Here is a 14,306-nt window from a genome sequence, read left to right on the forward strand (position 1 = left end):
AATCCTTTAGGAGATGAGGTAATGATGTTCATTGTTTGCTCCTTCAGTAATCACCTAATGAATATTAACCAATGTCAAGAATGGCAGTAATCTTTCATTAACCCCTTACCTTTCACTGATCTTATGGAAGGATGGACTCTTTAAGCCTTTTGGTCTAACTTTTGAACAAGGAGAATGCTAGCCCCACTCCATCTTTACTGTTGCTCTCAAAGCTCCCCCATAGAGAGATCTCTGTTTGTATCTTTAGGAATAGGTTTTTTTTTTTTCTTTTAGAAATTGCTATCCTCTCAAGTATAGTAAGGTCTGCATGATTGGTCCTTGAATTTCAGTTTCTAGAGTTCTGGAGTATTTTGTATAACAATTATTTCCACCTCTCTGGAGTTTTTAAAGAGAACAAATGAGCTAAAGTTTAACAGAGTAAATCAGAATCAAGTTGGTATCTGTGCTATTTCAATCCAACTGCAGTTAACAGCAGTGGTGACCACTAGTCACGGCAACGAGCAAAGCTGGTCCACAATTTGGGGTGGGCACTGCAGGAAGAAGCCTTTGAAGGAAGGGGATTGCTTGTTGTTGCTGAAATTTGGAGCATGGCCAATGAAAAGAGCCCTAATCTAAGTCATAAGACATTCATTCAAGGCACAGTGATCTTGCTCAACAGACTGTGACCTTGAGCAAGTCTTAATAACATGGTTTGACCAGGTGGCATCTAAGTTTAGAATCCTATTATTATTAAAAGGAAGCGTATGTAATGGTTGATTTTAAGTTTAGAGGGGATGGAGATTGCAAGCTGTCAAAAAAAAAAAAAAAAAAAGCACAACTATTTAAGAGGGAAATTTGGCAGCTGAAGTGAAGTTATTCTCCTTTTTGAGAAGTCTTAACAACCAAGAGGTCTCTCCTAACTGCTGTCAGAAAACAACACTGTCCAGTCAGAGAGCATGAAGTTTGAGAATCCAGGTATGGGCACTGGAATGGTGAAGTGATGGAAATGACTAGTTCAGTCCTCATTATTGAGGCTTACTGAGTAAGAACATGTGAATTTCCTGGAAGCATGTTTGGAAGTGGGGGAACTCATGGTTGGACTTTTTTTGCTAGTGAAACAAGGTAAAATGACTTTGAGTTTAACATGAGAAATAATACTTCAGTTAGAATCAGTGGAAAGGAGTAAAACATGCACAATTTAACAGTGAATACTAAAAAAAATTTATTTTGAATTGTAATTCAAAAAAGTTTTAGCTAAATTGGGTTTTTTCTCATGTCCTTGTCCCCAGTAACGAACCGTCATTTTGAAGACCTGTTTTGGGGTAGGAACTATAGTTTTTTTTCACCAATGTCCAGTGCTTCCCAACAGCCACTACATACAAAGAATACTCAAATGCTTTTAAAAGTTTGGCAAATAGAGTCACCTTTTCTCTCAGTGCAGCTCTGGCATAAGGAATAGGTACAGTTTTTAAAGCTGGAAAAACACCTTGTTTCAATATCCCAGTTTTATGGATAAAGAAACCAAGGTCCTAAAAAGCTAAGTCTCACAGCTAGTTAAGGCTAGAACTGAGACTAGAACCCTGGTTCTTCTGTGCTTCATCAGGCTGTTAGATGTTGGAAGAAATTACCATAGAAGTTGCTCAATGAAGTTTGCTGCTGAATAATTATGATTCTGATGATGAATTATTTTCATAATTCTCATCTATGGGAGCTGGTTTAAATCAGTGATTCTCATGGAGGAGGGGAGGAGGGAGTCATGTGTAGTTTGAAAACAAAGCACAGCTTTGTCTTACTGCTTTGGTTTGTTTTCAGTGATGATATTTACTTTATTTTGAATTTCAAATTACATTTAAAGAGCGCATGAGATTTTTGTTTACTGAGGACAGTTGTACCTGTAAAGGAACTCATGTGTTAGCTTTTCAAAGTTCTTTCCAGGACTCTGCTTCTGTGAATGAAAAATGATTTTTCACTTGCTGTTCATTTTAGTTAAAAATGAAATTAAAAATGGGTGATTTAGGCTGTAAAATTAGTAGATGAATAGTCTAGGAATCTATATGTCTAGGATAGACATGTAACAGTCTAATAGTCTAATAGTAGTCTAATAATGTCTAATAGTCTAGGATTATATTCCTAATCTATGAATAGTCTAGGAATCAGTAGATGAATAGTCAGATAAAACAAAATTGCAGGTGGAAACAACCTATCAACTATAGTCTATCCACTGATGAATGGATAAACAAATGTGGTATATTTATACAATGGAATATTATTCAGTCATAAAAAAGAATGAAGTCTGGTACATGCTACAACATGGCTGAACTTCGACGACATTATATTAAGTGAAAGAAGCCAGAAACAAAAGGCCACTTACTTTATGATTCTAGTTGTATGAAGTGTCTAGAACAGGCAAATTCGTAAAGACAGAAAGTAGATTAGTGGTAACACCAAAACTTGTGGGAGGGGGGAATGAGGAATGACTGCTAATGGGTATGGGATTTATTTTTGAGTGACGAAAATGTTATGGAACTAGATATAGTGATATTTGCATAACATTGCAATCTGAATTGTACACTTTAAAATGGTGAATTTTATGTGTATTTTACAATTAAAAAAAGAAAAGGGATTGCATCAGTGACACTAGTTTATCAACCCTTTCATGTCTTTATGATTTGTGAATAGGACTAAACTTTGGGATGAAAGGGAAACCATCTTGTTTGCAGTTAATGGCTTCTGTAGGTCCAAAAATATATCTAAAATATATTATTATTTTATCATAGATTATATTTAAATTATATAAATTATAATGTATAAATTATTTATAGAATATATTATTATAGAAGTATATATAATCTATATGTAATCTATGTTTCTTAATATATAGATTATATATACTTCTATAATTATATATATGTTTAGAGGTGGGGGTGGAGGGTCAGGACTTACGCATAAATATTTCATAGAGATTCCTGTTTCTCCTACAATCCTCTGTGGAGGTACAGATAAGACTCTGCCTTCTTGCTTAAGAGTAAAAAATCTGTTGTAAGGTCTTAGGCATTTTTTTTTTTTACTCTTATCATTCCCAGCTCTGACTTGAAAACTGTGTCTATATGTAGAAAAATCACTATATTGATTAAGAATGGAAAAGTTTAGATCAAACCTGAATTTACGTGGACTATAAGTAATCATGTGGACAGGGTGACAACATACGCAACAGTCCTGCTGTGTTGTGGCTGATTGTTTACTCTGCTTCCTTGTCTGACTCCTGGTTACACCTGTTCTCTCATCACTGTTCCAATGCCCCTGTATCCTTTAAAAGCCCATCCCATGCCCTATTCACATAAGAAATTTGTGTTTTGTTCCTTGGTCTCTTGGTGAACTTTCTTTTTGACAATTACTGCACATTTTGTCAACTCTTTGAGGAACATCTGTTTATGTGGCAAGGTTATCTGGTTATTCATATGTGCTTTGAAATTGGATGTAAGAGAAAAATTGACTGCATATATTTTTGTGGAATGATTTTAACAGTCTTTTGTTTCCTCAACTTTAGATTGTTTCTTTTTAAAAAAGGAAATCGTTGTTTTTGCTCTGGCAGCTACAAATAATTTTTTCCCAGACACAAAAATTATATTGGCTATTATTAGCTACACAGAAAAAAACCTCTAAAAGAATACTTATTTTTATTTAAAAATATAATACATCAAAGTGAAGCAGTTACATTTTAAACAAACAAGAAGGTATAAAATGTTTTCATAGAGTTAGGAGGGAGGGTAATTTGATTTAGTTCATTGTCAATCTGGATGCCAAGAGTAAGAACCATCACCATTTCTTTACTCTGTTAGCAACAAATATAAAGATGAGAAATTTTAGTTATAAATTAGTGAAGTTTTAGGGTTTTAATTTTATTCAGAAATCAAAACTTTTTCAGAAAAATAACTTTTCTTCATTTTGCTCCACATCTTGTGGAAGTCCTGAATTCAGGAATGTTATTACATTTATTGAGTGTTATGGACTGAATGTTTGTGTTCTCCCAAAATTCATATGTTGAAGTCCTAACTCCCAATGTGATGGTATTAGAACCTGAGGCCTTGGGGAAGTACTTAGGTCATGAGGGTGGAGCCCTCATGAATGGGATTAGTTCTCTTGCTCTCTTTCTGCCATGTGAGGATATGAGTCTGCAACCTAGAAGAGGGTTCTCACCAGAACCTGACCATGCTGGCAACCTGATCTTGGATTTCCACCCTCCAGACTGTGAGAAATACATTTCTGTTGTTTATAAGCCACCCAGTCTATAATATTTTGTTATAGCAACTCAAACTGACTAGTACACCGAGTTTGCTTCTTCAGGTCAACTCCAAAGTGGTTTAGAAAGAATTTGTTTTCTCATCTCCTCCCCATAGATTTCTCAATATAATGATTTTCTAGGGGATATCTTATTCATTTGGGGAATTTTGATTACTGTCTTTTTTTACATTCATAACAAAAATTTCTGACAAAATTTAAAATATCTTATAGAAACCACTATACTATGTGATAATGATTTACTACTATGTAATAAACAACTACATTTAGACTGATCATGAAAATAAAAACCAACACAAGTATGATAGATCCTCATTTTCTAAAGAAATATATCTTTATTGACTTTTTCCATTTTCTTACAAGCAGTTAAAAAACTCATTCTTGAACTTGCATGCTGTTCAATGTTATGATGGCTGCCTCCTTATGAGACTATCAGTGGAGCTATAGTAAGTTTCCTTAAGCACCACAGAAGACAATCATTGCTTGGTCCCACTTTTACAGAAAAGAATCCAAGTTTCACCGGAAAGAGTATGCTTAGCTCTCTTGAAGAAGACCAGTTTAGTGGATTAATGTCTAATTTACATACAGTAATAAAGACAAACTTTGAATCTTTACAGATTAAATGCCCACTTTATACCATGGTGTAATTGTTTGAATTATTGGTGAGTGTACAGTATATAGATGTAGATGTACTAGATATGTCTATAAATAAAATAGTGCTTTAAGATAACAATATTCTTTGGCTGATTTAAATGCCCATAGTGGACTCTTTTAAAAGACTAAAATGAAAATGGTCCCACTATTATTGTCAATCTTAACACTGAGCTGGTGCGGAAGGTTCCCATACTGTTGACTGTCAGCATCTCCAGGTCCACTATATATTCCCTTGGTCCTGATAGTGACTTCACCAGCACAAGCATTGCACTTACAGGACTTGTTTGCTAAAATAAAAGAAAAAAGAGGGAGTGAGAGAATAATTTTTCTTGTATTGCAGTTTCTATTATTTGTGAATACACTTGCTATAAGAATTAGGGGAAGAAATTTTTTATTTATTTATTTATTTATTTTTGGCTGCATTGGGTCTTCATTGCTGCGTGTGGGCTTTCTCTAGTTGTGGCGAGTGGGGGCTACTCTTTCAGTGCTGTGCACAGGCTTCTCATTGCGGTGGCTTCTCTTGTTGTGGAGCATGGGCTCTAGGTGCGTGGACTTCAGTAGTTGTGGCACGCGGGCTCAGTAGTTGTGGCTCATGGCCTCTAGAGCGCAGGCTCAGTAGTTGTGGTGCACAGGCTTAGTTGCTCCGCAGCATGTGGGATCTTCCCGGACCAGGGCTCCAACCCATGTCCCCTGCGTTGGCAGGCAGATTCTTAACCACTGTGCCACCAGGGAAGCCCAAGTGAAGAATTTTGAGGTAGGATTAAAGTCACTACTTAGTCCCTTCTTGGTTCTAATCCTTTTGGATCTTATCCCTTATCCACACATAGTCATTAGTTCCAGATACAGGGACCTGCTTTCTTTTGATAGTTCTTTGTTTTCTACTCATCCCTCTCTGTTAATGTTTCTCTTCACTTTTATTGAGTAGTTCTAGCCTTTATAGAGACTGGAGTTCATGTGAGAATCTGATAGTTTTTTGAACTGATAAACAAAGTTGTCATCTTTCACTTCTCAATATTGTGGATCTGTCTACATTCTAGTAGGTGAAGAGGCATGTAAGTAGTTAATTTCAATAGAATATGGCAAATGCTAAGATATACGGGGATATGCAGGGTATATATGAAAATACACAGAGGTGTGTACTCACAGAGAAAAACAGAGGGACCCTGAAGCATTGAGGGAAGGCCTTTGAATGCCTGAGGACAGTCACCCAGAATAACTGGGAGTTTTTTAAAGAAGGATGTTCTGGAGAACTGGATGCAGTTTCACTTTGATGAACAATGTGATGGGTGCTGGAGAGTGCAGGGAGATGAGTTTGGACAGGCAGGCAGGTAGATGTGTGAATCTGAATGCCAAGAGGAGGGCAGGGATAGAAACAGTGGATTAGGATTTAGCATTCACGTCAATAGGTGGACATTAAACCAAGGAAGAGAACGATATATGTGATAAGACTGGGTCTGTGAGAGGCCAACATTTAAGGAATGGGCGGAAGAGAAGCCATTGAAGGAAGCTGAGAAGAAATAGATAATTAAGTGGTAAACAGATGAATGGCAAGCAGTGTCCAATACAGCAGGGGAGGATGAGGGTGACTGGAACTGAAAAATGCCTCTGGATATAGCAGTACGGATGCTGTTGGTGGCTTTTTTCCAGAGCAATTTCAGTAGGGTAGTGGGAATAGAAGACAGAAGAGTAACTAGGAAATAAGAAAATAGAGACTGTGATTACACACTGTGCTTTAAGAACCTTGGCTAGGAAGGGAGAAGAGAGAGAGGAGGCAACATCTAGAGGGAAAACAAGTTAAATATGTAGGAGGTATATTAGAGTTTGATAGAACAAGGTTCCAGAGGAAATGGAGTGAAGAATACAGGTGGTGGGTTGGCCTTGATTGATAGAAGTGAAACCTTGTCTTTGGAAAATTCAAAGGAGAAGGTTAGAAGGGGAACACATGGACTTAAGTTTGCAAGGGATGGGATGGGGAGTTCAAGTAATTTATGCCGTTGGTTTCAGTGGTTTCAGAAGAGTAGGAGATGAGGTCACCTACTGAAAATGAAGGGTATAAGAACTTAAAGAGTATGGGGACATTTGCAATCAGTGGCTGAAGAGAAGAAATAAAAGAAAGTAATAGGATTGTTGAGGACACATCTGAAGTTGGAGATTTATAGTATTACCAATCTGTGTTGACAAGCTGGGTGTGAAAATAGATGTGGATTATGTGATTGATCTAGAGTTGTTGGACAGGGAATTGAGGTGTTGGTGACAGAGTAGTTCCAGGGTCCACCAAGAAGTTGATCAAGTGGAAGAAAATGGTGGGTGAGGGGTCAGAGGACTAGCATCACTGTGAGGGTGAAGAGCAGATAGAGTGGGAGTGAGGGCATGAAAAAGAGGAAAGAGAATCAGTCACTGAGGGGGTCACCTGAGACTAAGATGATGATGTGGAACTGTTCTGCATGATAACAAAGTCCAGCATGTAGCCATGGGGTGGTGGCAGAGTGACATGAAGCTGAAGGTCATGGGGGATGAGATGGCCAGAGAACTGTAGGCTGAGGTAATGGATGACTATAATAGTGCCCAGATCTAAGTGATCTCACCTACTTCCTACATACTCTGCCTGAGTGATCTCATCCATAGCCATGGCTTCAATTATCACATATCTGCCAGTGACTTAAAAGTCTATATTATGAATTCCAAGTCCACATATCCAATTCTCTACTCATCTTTACTTGGATGTCTCATGGTGACCAGGACTCAGTATGCCCAAACTGAACTCCTCACCTTCCTCTCTCCACTGGCTCCTCCTTCCTTATCTCAGTAAATGGTACCACCATTTGCTGTTGCTCAAGACAGAAACTTGTAGGTTATCCTTGACGCTTCCTTCTCCTCCACCTCCCCATAGCAAATGGGTTACCAAGCCATGTGTTTCTTCCTATATCTTCATAAATCTGTCCACTTCTTTTGGACTCACTGCTACCACACTGGTCCCCCATCTTTTGAGCTACTTACTGGTCTCTCCATTTCCATTCTTGCTCTACTCCAATCCAGGCTCTACAGTGCAGCCAGGTATCTTTTTTAACATGAAAATCTGATAGCAACTCCTCTACTTGAAACCCTTAGTATGGTCTGTCAGGCATTGTGTGATATAGGCCCTGCTCATCTCTCCAGGTCCCTCTCAAGCCACTCTGCCTGTAGCACCTGGAGTTCCAGATTAACTTGTCTGCTTTTTATTCCTTCCATTTGCTAGTCTTTTGTTGCTAGTCTTCAGCTTAAATCTACTTCTTCCAGGAAGCTCCCAGACCACTGCTGTCTTGGTTAGGGGTTAACTTGTGGTGTACTCATGAACAATCTGCAGTGCTCAGTTGTACCGTTCAGCATACTTGTGAACACTTGTTCGATGTCTCAACTATAAGCCCCACTGGGGCAGGAATTGGCTTGGTTTTATTCACTGCTATGTCTCTAGAACCTAGCATGGTGCTTGCCTCTTATAGGTAACAGTGATACCTTGAAGATGTTGATTGAATTAATTTATTCATTTAAAAATATTTTTTGAGCACCTGCAATGTGCCAGGTACCATTCATTCTATGTGCTGTGCATACCAGAGTGAACAGACAGGTAATGTCTCTGTTTATTGCACTCACACTCTAGTAGGTAGTAGGTGACAGACAAATAAATACTATGCAAGGTGGTGATAAGGGCTGTGAAGAAAAATAAATCTCAGTAAGGAAGGATAGATATTGGTCAGTGTGGGTGGAGGATGGTATTCTACCTTTAATTTCATGTATTACTTCTTTCTAATACGTTCCCTTTTCTAGGGAAGAAGATTGTCTCAGTATTGTCCCAAAAGGAATATAAATAAAATCCTATATCCCACAGATCCTTTCAAGGATAAGGTCCAGCCTCATGTTTCTCAAGCAACATTCTTTGACTGTTGCAGCCCACATTAATTCTTTGATGTCTTGGAGCATGGAGTTAAACACAAATTTGTCCTCTGCTTTTTTCATAGATGTTAACTATGCCACAAAGTAATATTTAAAGCTCTTTGAAGTAAGGAACTGTGTATTACATGCACCTAGCATGAAGCTGAGTATATAATAGGTGCTTAATTAAGGCCTGCTGATGGAGTCTTATGATTAAATGCCCTCTCTGCAAGTGGAATTTCAGTGGAAAAATTTTGTAGGATTTGATCCAACTATTTGAATTATGTGATAATAAATAGTCTTGAAATATCTTCCTATTTTAAATGCTATTTTGGTTTCAAATAGTAGTATTTAATTCTGGGATTATCAAAATTGGCAATGTTTTATGTCATTCATAAAAAAGGATTTTACTTGGGCCTCCCTGGTGGCGCAGTGGTTGAGAGTCCGCCTGCCGATGCAGGGGATGCGGGTTCGTGCCCCGGTCTGGGAGGATCCCATATGCCGCGGAGCGGCTGGGCCCGTGAGCCACGGCCGCTGGGCCGGCGCGTCCGGAGCCTGTGCTCCGCAACGGGAGAGGCCACAACAGTGGGAGGCCCGCATACCGCAAAAAGAAAAAAAAAAAAAAAAAAAAAAAAGGATTTTACTTGAGAAAAACACTGTATTTATATCTGAAAATATCAAGTCAATAAGTTCACTGATATGAATCATAAAACTTTAAAAGTGCCACGTTTATTGCAAAAAAAAAAAAAAAACCCATGCAGGTACTTTGCTTAACTCTTTGTTGATTCTGCTAGGAAATTTTATTTTCTTAAATTATGGCTAAGAGTTCAAAATGGAAAATTATTTTTAAAGACGATTTTGAGATGAACCTATTTTACTGCCATGGGTTACAAATAATGTTATTTCTTTGGGTTAAAATTATTAAATTGTTATTATCTGAACTGTGTGAAATTCATTTAGAGTAAACTTCTTACAAATATCTAGTATATCTCAAATTTAAACATCAAATGTTTAAGAAGTTTATTTTTAGTTATTAGAAAAAAGAATAGTAATAGATTGTATTTTGGGTTGGGTTTTTCTCTTCAGAAGTTGGTCATGAGAGATTAATCATTTCTAATTTACTGGCAAAGAAACAGAGTCACATAATTCTGGAGCTGGAAGGGAACTTAATATATCAAAGAACAGGATAAACGAGTAAACATTAAAAATCTGTAAACTTTACCACGAGGATGAATTTCCCAATTTACTTTTCATATTCTCAAAATGAAATATTGACCTTAAAATCTGATTAAAAATGAAGAGTGCCCAAAGGAGTTTTGAGAAAATTGGAACTGGATGAATAACATCCTTAGCGTGAAAGACTTACCGTAACCCTGCAAACTGCTTGGTGGGGTGCCATCATTTTCACATGAAGTGGTGAGCCGTATTTGAAATATGTCGGAATTTTAACCTAAAATGAACTTGCTAAGATTTTGCATGGGGGACTGGAAGGCTGAGGCACTGGAGTCAGGGAGATTTGCTGGGAAGCCCTTGGAGGGATTAGAGAGGTGCTAAGAGCCAGTTTAAAGGAAGAGAAGCAGAGACACAAGGAAACATAGATAACCCAGGGGACACTGTGGAGAGAGAAATGGCAGAATTCAGAGAAAGATTTCATATAGGCAATGAAAGAAAGGGAAAACATAAACGTGACCTCACATTGCCTGCCTGGAAATTTGCAAGAATGGTACAACTATCTGTTGTACACATGGTGCGGGGGGTGGGGAGTTGGGGTCACTTCTCAGATACTTCTGGGTGTTAGTTTTGGTGCAGATGTAAATAATCTTGCGAATGTAACAATAAGGAATTCAGCGTTTTTGAAAAGCTCTCCAGGAATTATTTTTTCTATGTACTACTAAATAGCTATCACTGATTTGTGGTATCTGTTTGAGGGGTGTGTGTGTGTGTGTGTGTGTGTGTGTGTGTGTGTGTGTGTGTGTGTGTGTGTGTAGGCTTGTGTTTTGGTGGTCACACACAACTCTGCTAGAGTGTGCAACTTTTATCTGAATGACTTTAGAGAAGCTACTTCATCTCCCTGAGTCTTACTTTTCTTTTCTGTAAAATATGGAGATAAATATTAATCTGACCAAGTATTACCAAGAGGATTAAATGAGATAATGCACACTGGAAGGACTTACAATGCCTGCACATAAAAACTCTTTAAATGTTAGCTTTCTTTCTATGTGAATAACTACCAAACAACAACAACAAACTTGGAACTTTCTCAAAAGCTAAGGCTGCCCTCAGGATACTTACTCTTAGGTAGAACTCTCTATTTTCATTTCCAGATTTAATCCGAAAAGTATTGATAGTGTTGGGATAAATGGTTGTGGCCTGTATCTGGAAGATGTCAGATGGCACAGACCTATCAGATCGGATGCTCATGTATTTGTGGACTATGGATTGGGGAAGTTCTCGGCACAGCGCATTTGAGACTGGGCAAACACATCGGCTGCAGAGACAAACAAAAGTATTCATCAGTTAGTCTTGGTAAAACCAGAAGATTCTTAGTTTCAAAAGTTCTGATTTTTCTTACTTCTCTGATGTTAGAACGTAAGGATCTTGACAAGGATTTCGTGGGTAACAACGGAAGCCGCCATGATAATTCCAACACATTTCATCTTCCCGACATTCATTTGTGGTCTCACACTCATTTATATCTGTAGAGATGTAGAGTCGAAGAGTTTACTGATATAAGTAAATTGCATAAGTGGCAGATTCTAGTTTGCCACTGGAAGGAGGTGTATAAGAATCTGGACTGTGTTTAATTTGCTTTTAGACACAAGACTTGGTGGGACCTGGGTTCATTGCATTAATTCATGACAGATGTAGTGGAGCCATTCTCTACAGATTAATATGTGTCATTTCATGGTATTTTATCAAGCACCTATTGTTCATCTGTTGAATTCAAAGCCAAATGCTTGCCATTGACTTTGCTTAAATAAAAATGAAAGACACTATTTCTTGCTCTCTGGGGAATTAAGGAAAGCTGAAAGAAAGAGGAGGCCTCTTACCTTGGCCTTGAAAAGGGTGGTGGTTAGATGGGATTTTCAGATTGCAGTGGGGAGGGCCTTCCAGGCTGAGAAAGCAGCAAACAAAAACTATGGAGATGGAAGTTTATTGTCAGGCTCAGAAGCTTGGGAGAGAGGGAAAGGCTGGAATGTGGTTGCAGTAAGCTGTAGCATGCTGCTGGATAGTTAATGTTCTGGGAGTGGATTACACTGTCCATAGGAAGCTGTTCACAGCAAAAGAAGTGAAGCTATGAAGTGTCCTACCATGTAGAGCATGGCTAGTTAAAGACCATGGGGAAGAAGGGAAATTAAGGAAGGGACTGTCAGTGTCAGCCGTGAGAGGCAACCCAGGAAAAGGCAGTGCAAGGAGGTCAGAGCTAGAGAGGGTCCCAGGAAGGAGGGTTGTGGGAAGGCCAGGATGGACAAAGACTGAATTTAGATTTGGGAATTAGGAGTTCCCAGATGACATCTGAGAGAAGAGTTTACAATGCTAGAGAACCATTACATTTACGACAATGAAAATTATATTAATATCCACATCCCTATGTATGTTTGTCTCCCTTTACATTTGAATAGTGATTAGATTTTATCCAATATAAGCCTTTTCTGAATCATTCCTTCCTCACAATCAGATATTTTCATTCATTAATTTACAGGTAGTCATGGCCTAGTTGCTGGGATATGATCTCTTTCTTCTCTCTGAATTCTTATATCTCATTTTCCTCTTTTGGGGCCTTTATTGCTTTTTGCTTTGCATTATTGAAATCTGCATGTTTGTCTTAATCCTTCTATTAGCTTGTAAGCTCCTGGAGGGCAAAGGCTATTGTACACATCTTTCTATCCCTTTATCACCTAGCATGAGTGCACTGGGGGCACCTGGATTTTAAGAAATATTAAATTGAACCAAGTTGCTCTTCACACAAACCATATGGAGATGGTGAGAAATATATTATCTCTATTTGGCATGAAGGGAAAACAAATAAGGGTTAAGTGGCTGACCCAAGTTCATATAGTTAGTGACAGGCATCTCTCCACTGCAAGGTATTGCATTCTCTAAATGAGAATAATTCCATTCCTTGTCTTTGGAGAAAAAATTTTCTTTTAGCTTCCAAACTGGCAAAAGCTATCTGGAACCCAAGAGGAGACTGGAAAAGCTATGCAGTTTCCAAGAGTCAGTTACAAAAAGTATCTTCTTTTGGACTGGCTATGGCTAAAGAAAGAACTTAGATTCCTCAGAAGAAATCACAACTGACTTGTCCTTTCAATATTTTTCACTTTTTTGAAAAATAAAGATGCTGTTTAGCTACAGGGAAAGTGAAGACTTGTTTGTTATATGGAGTTCAACAGCAGCAAAAGGAAACTTTATGTGATAATTTTATTTATTACTTCCAGTAATTTAGAGCCTAGCTTAATCAACTCCTTAATCATTTTGGAAGGTTTTTCAGAAATGATTAATAGTATTAAAATATTTGATGAATGTGTGTCTGTGTATCTGTGTATTCTCTCTCTGTTTCTCTCCTTCCCCGCTGTCCCTCTCCCCTCCCCACAACCTGCCACCACATATGCACACACAGAGTTTTAATTTTTGCAAGACTGTGGAAATGAGAACAGTTATTTCATCCCCACAATAAACCTTTTGGGGGAAGGTAAGAATCCAGACTCTTTTGGTTTTACTTTAACCTGTGGACAGGGTTGGGAAGGAATGGTTTCAGTGGGGGAAACCGATTGTTTTGTACCCTAAAAGAATGGTAAGTCTCTTTCACAAAAAATGTTTTAGTTTAACCAAACATTCTTCAATATATAACACTAATGAATCTCCTATTTGCAATTCCACTGCATTTTCACCTTTCGTTATAACAGATATAAATAGAGTAGGCTGGTAAGATTCCACTGAATGTTAACTTGTTTCTGTCTTTTGCTGGGTGTCAAATCCATTTATGATCAGAAACACATAGACATTTGTTTCAGGACTCCAGGGAAATTGGTTAAGGAATCCCACTGGCTAACATTTTCCCGCATGTAATATTCATGTTAAAAGTCTCAATTAGGGTTCAGAAAGTAAAACCATTGGAATGCAATGTTTCTCCACAATTAACATTACAGAGTCTCTAGTAACGTGGAAAGGGGTAGAAAGATGTTTATTGTGCAATGAACTACATTCTGATTATGCTCATATTTAGTGGTTGGATTCTAGTTGAATGATCACATGCATACTATAAAATCTCAGGTCATGGATGTTCCTGTGAATTAATCTTTCCCTGTAAAATCATGATATAGACTGAGAATCCTGAGTGTCTCCTTTCCTTGATCTTTTCCTTCCTTAATATTTTACTGCCCTTCTTCTAGAGAAGATTTGCTACTAGTCATTTATATTGCTGGGTAAATTTCATAAAAACATATTGAACTTTACAGGTTTTA

At 37.9% G+C, this 14,306-nt stretch overlaps 1 protein-coding gene and 1 long non-coding RNA gene across 5 annotated transcripts in view; one reads left to right on the top strand and one right to left on the bottom strand.

Annotated features, from left to right (window-relative positions):
- The window catches only part of LOC309815244, a 209,443-nt gene that overhangs the window by 162,356 nt on the left and 32,781 nt on the right, over positions 1-14,306 (top strand). The gene's annotated exons all lie outside the window — the stretch shown is intronic.
- Positions 4,594-14,306, bottom strand: part of EFEMP1 (EGF containing fibulin extracellular matrix protein 1) — a 69,221-nt gene continuing 59,508 nt past the window's right edge. For all 4 annotated transcript variants that reach the window (XM_082641919.1, XM_082641918.1, XM_082641920.1 and 1 more), the window contains 3 exons: positions 11,414-11,537; positions 11,134-11,329; positions 4,594-5,219 (listed from right to left, as the gene is read on the bottom strand). In XM_082641919.1, coding sequence (XP_082498045.1) covers positions 5,058-5,219; positions 11,134-11,329; positions 11,414-11,537 — 482 coding nt within the window. In that variant the 3' untranslated portion in view covers positions 4,594-5,057. The remainder of the gene's footprint in view (positions 5,220-11,133; positions 11,330-11,413; positions 11,538-14,306) is intronic.

Source organism: Mesoplodon mirus (assembly GCF_964341445.2).
Source record: "Mesoplodon mirus genome assembly, chromosome: 14".
In the NCBI taxonomy this organism is placed as follows: Eukaryota; Metazoa; Chordata; class Mammalia; order Artiodactyla; family Ziphiidae; genus Mesoplodon; species Mesoplodon mirus.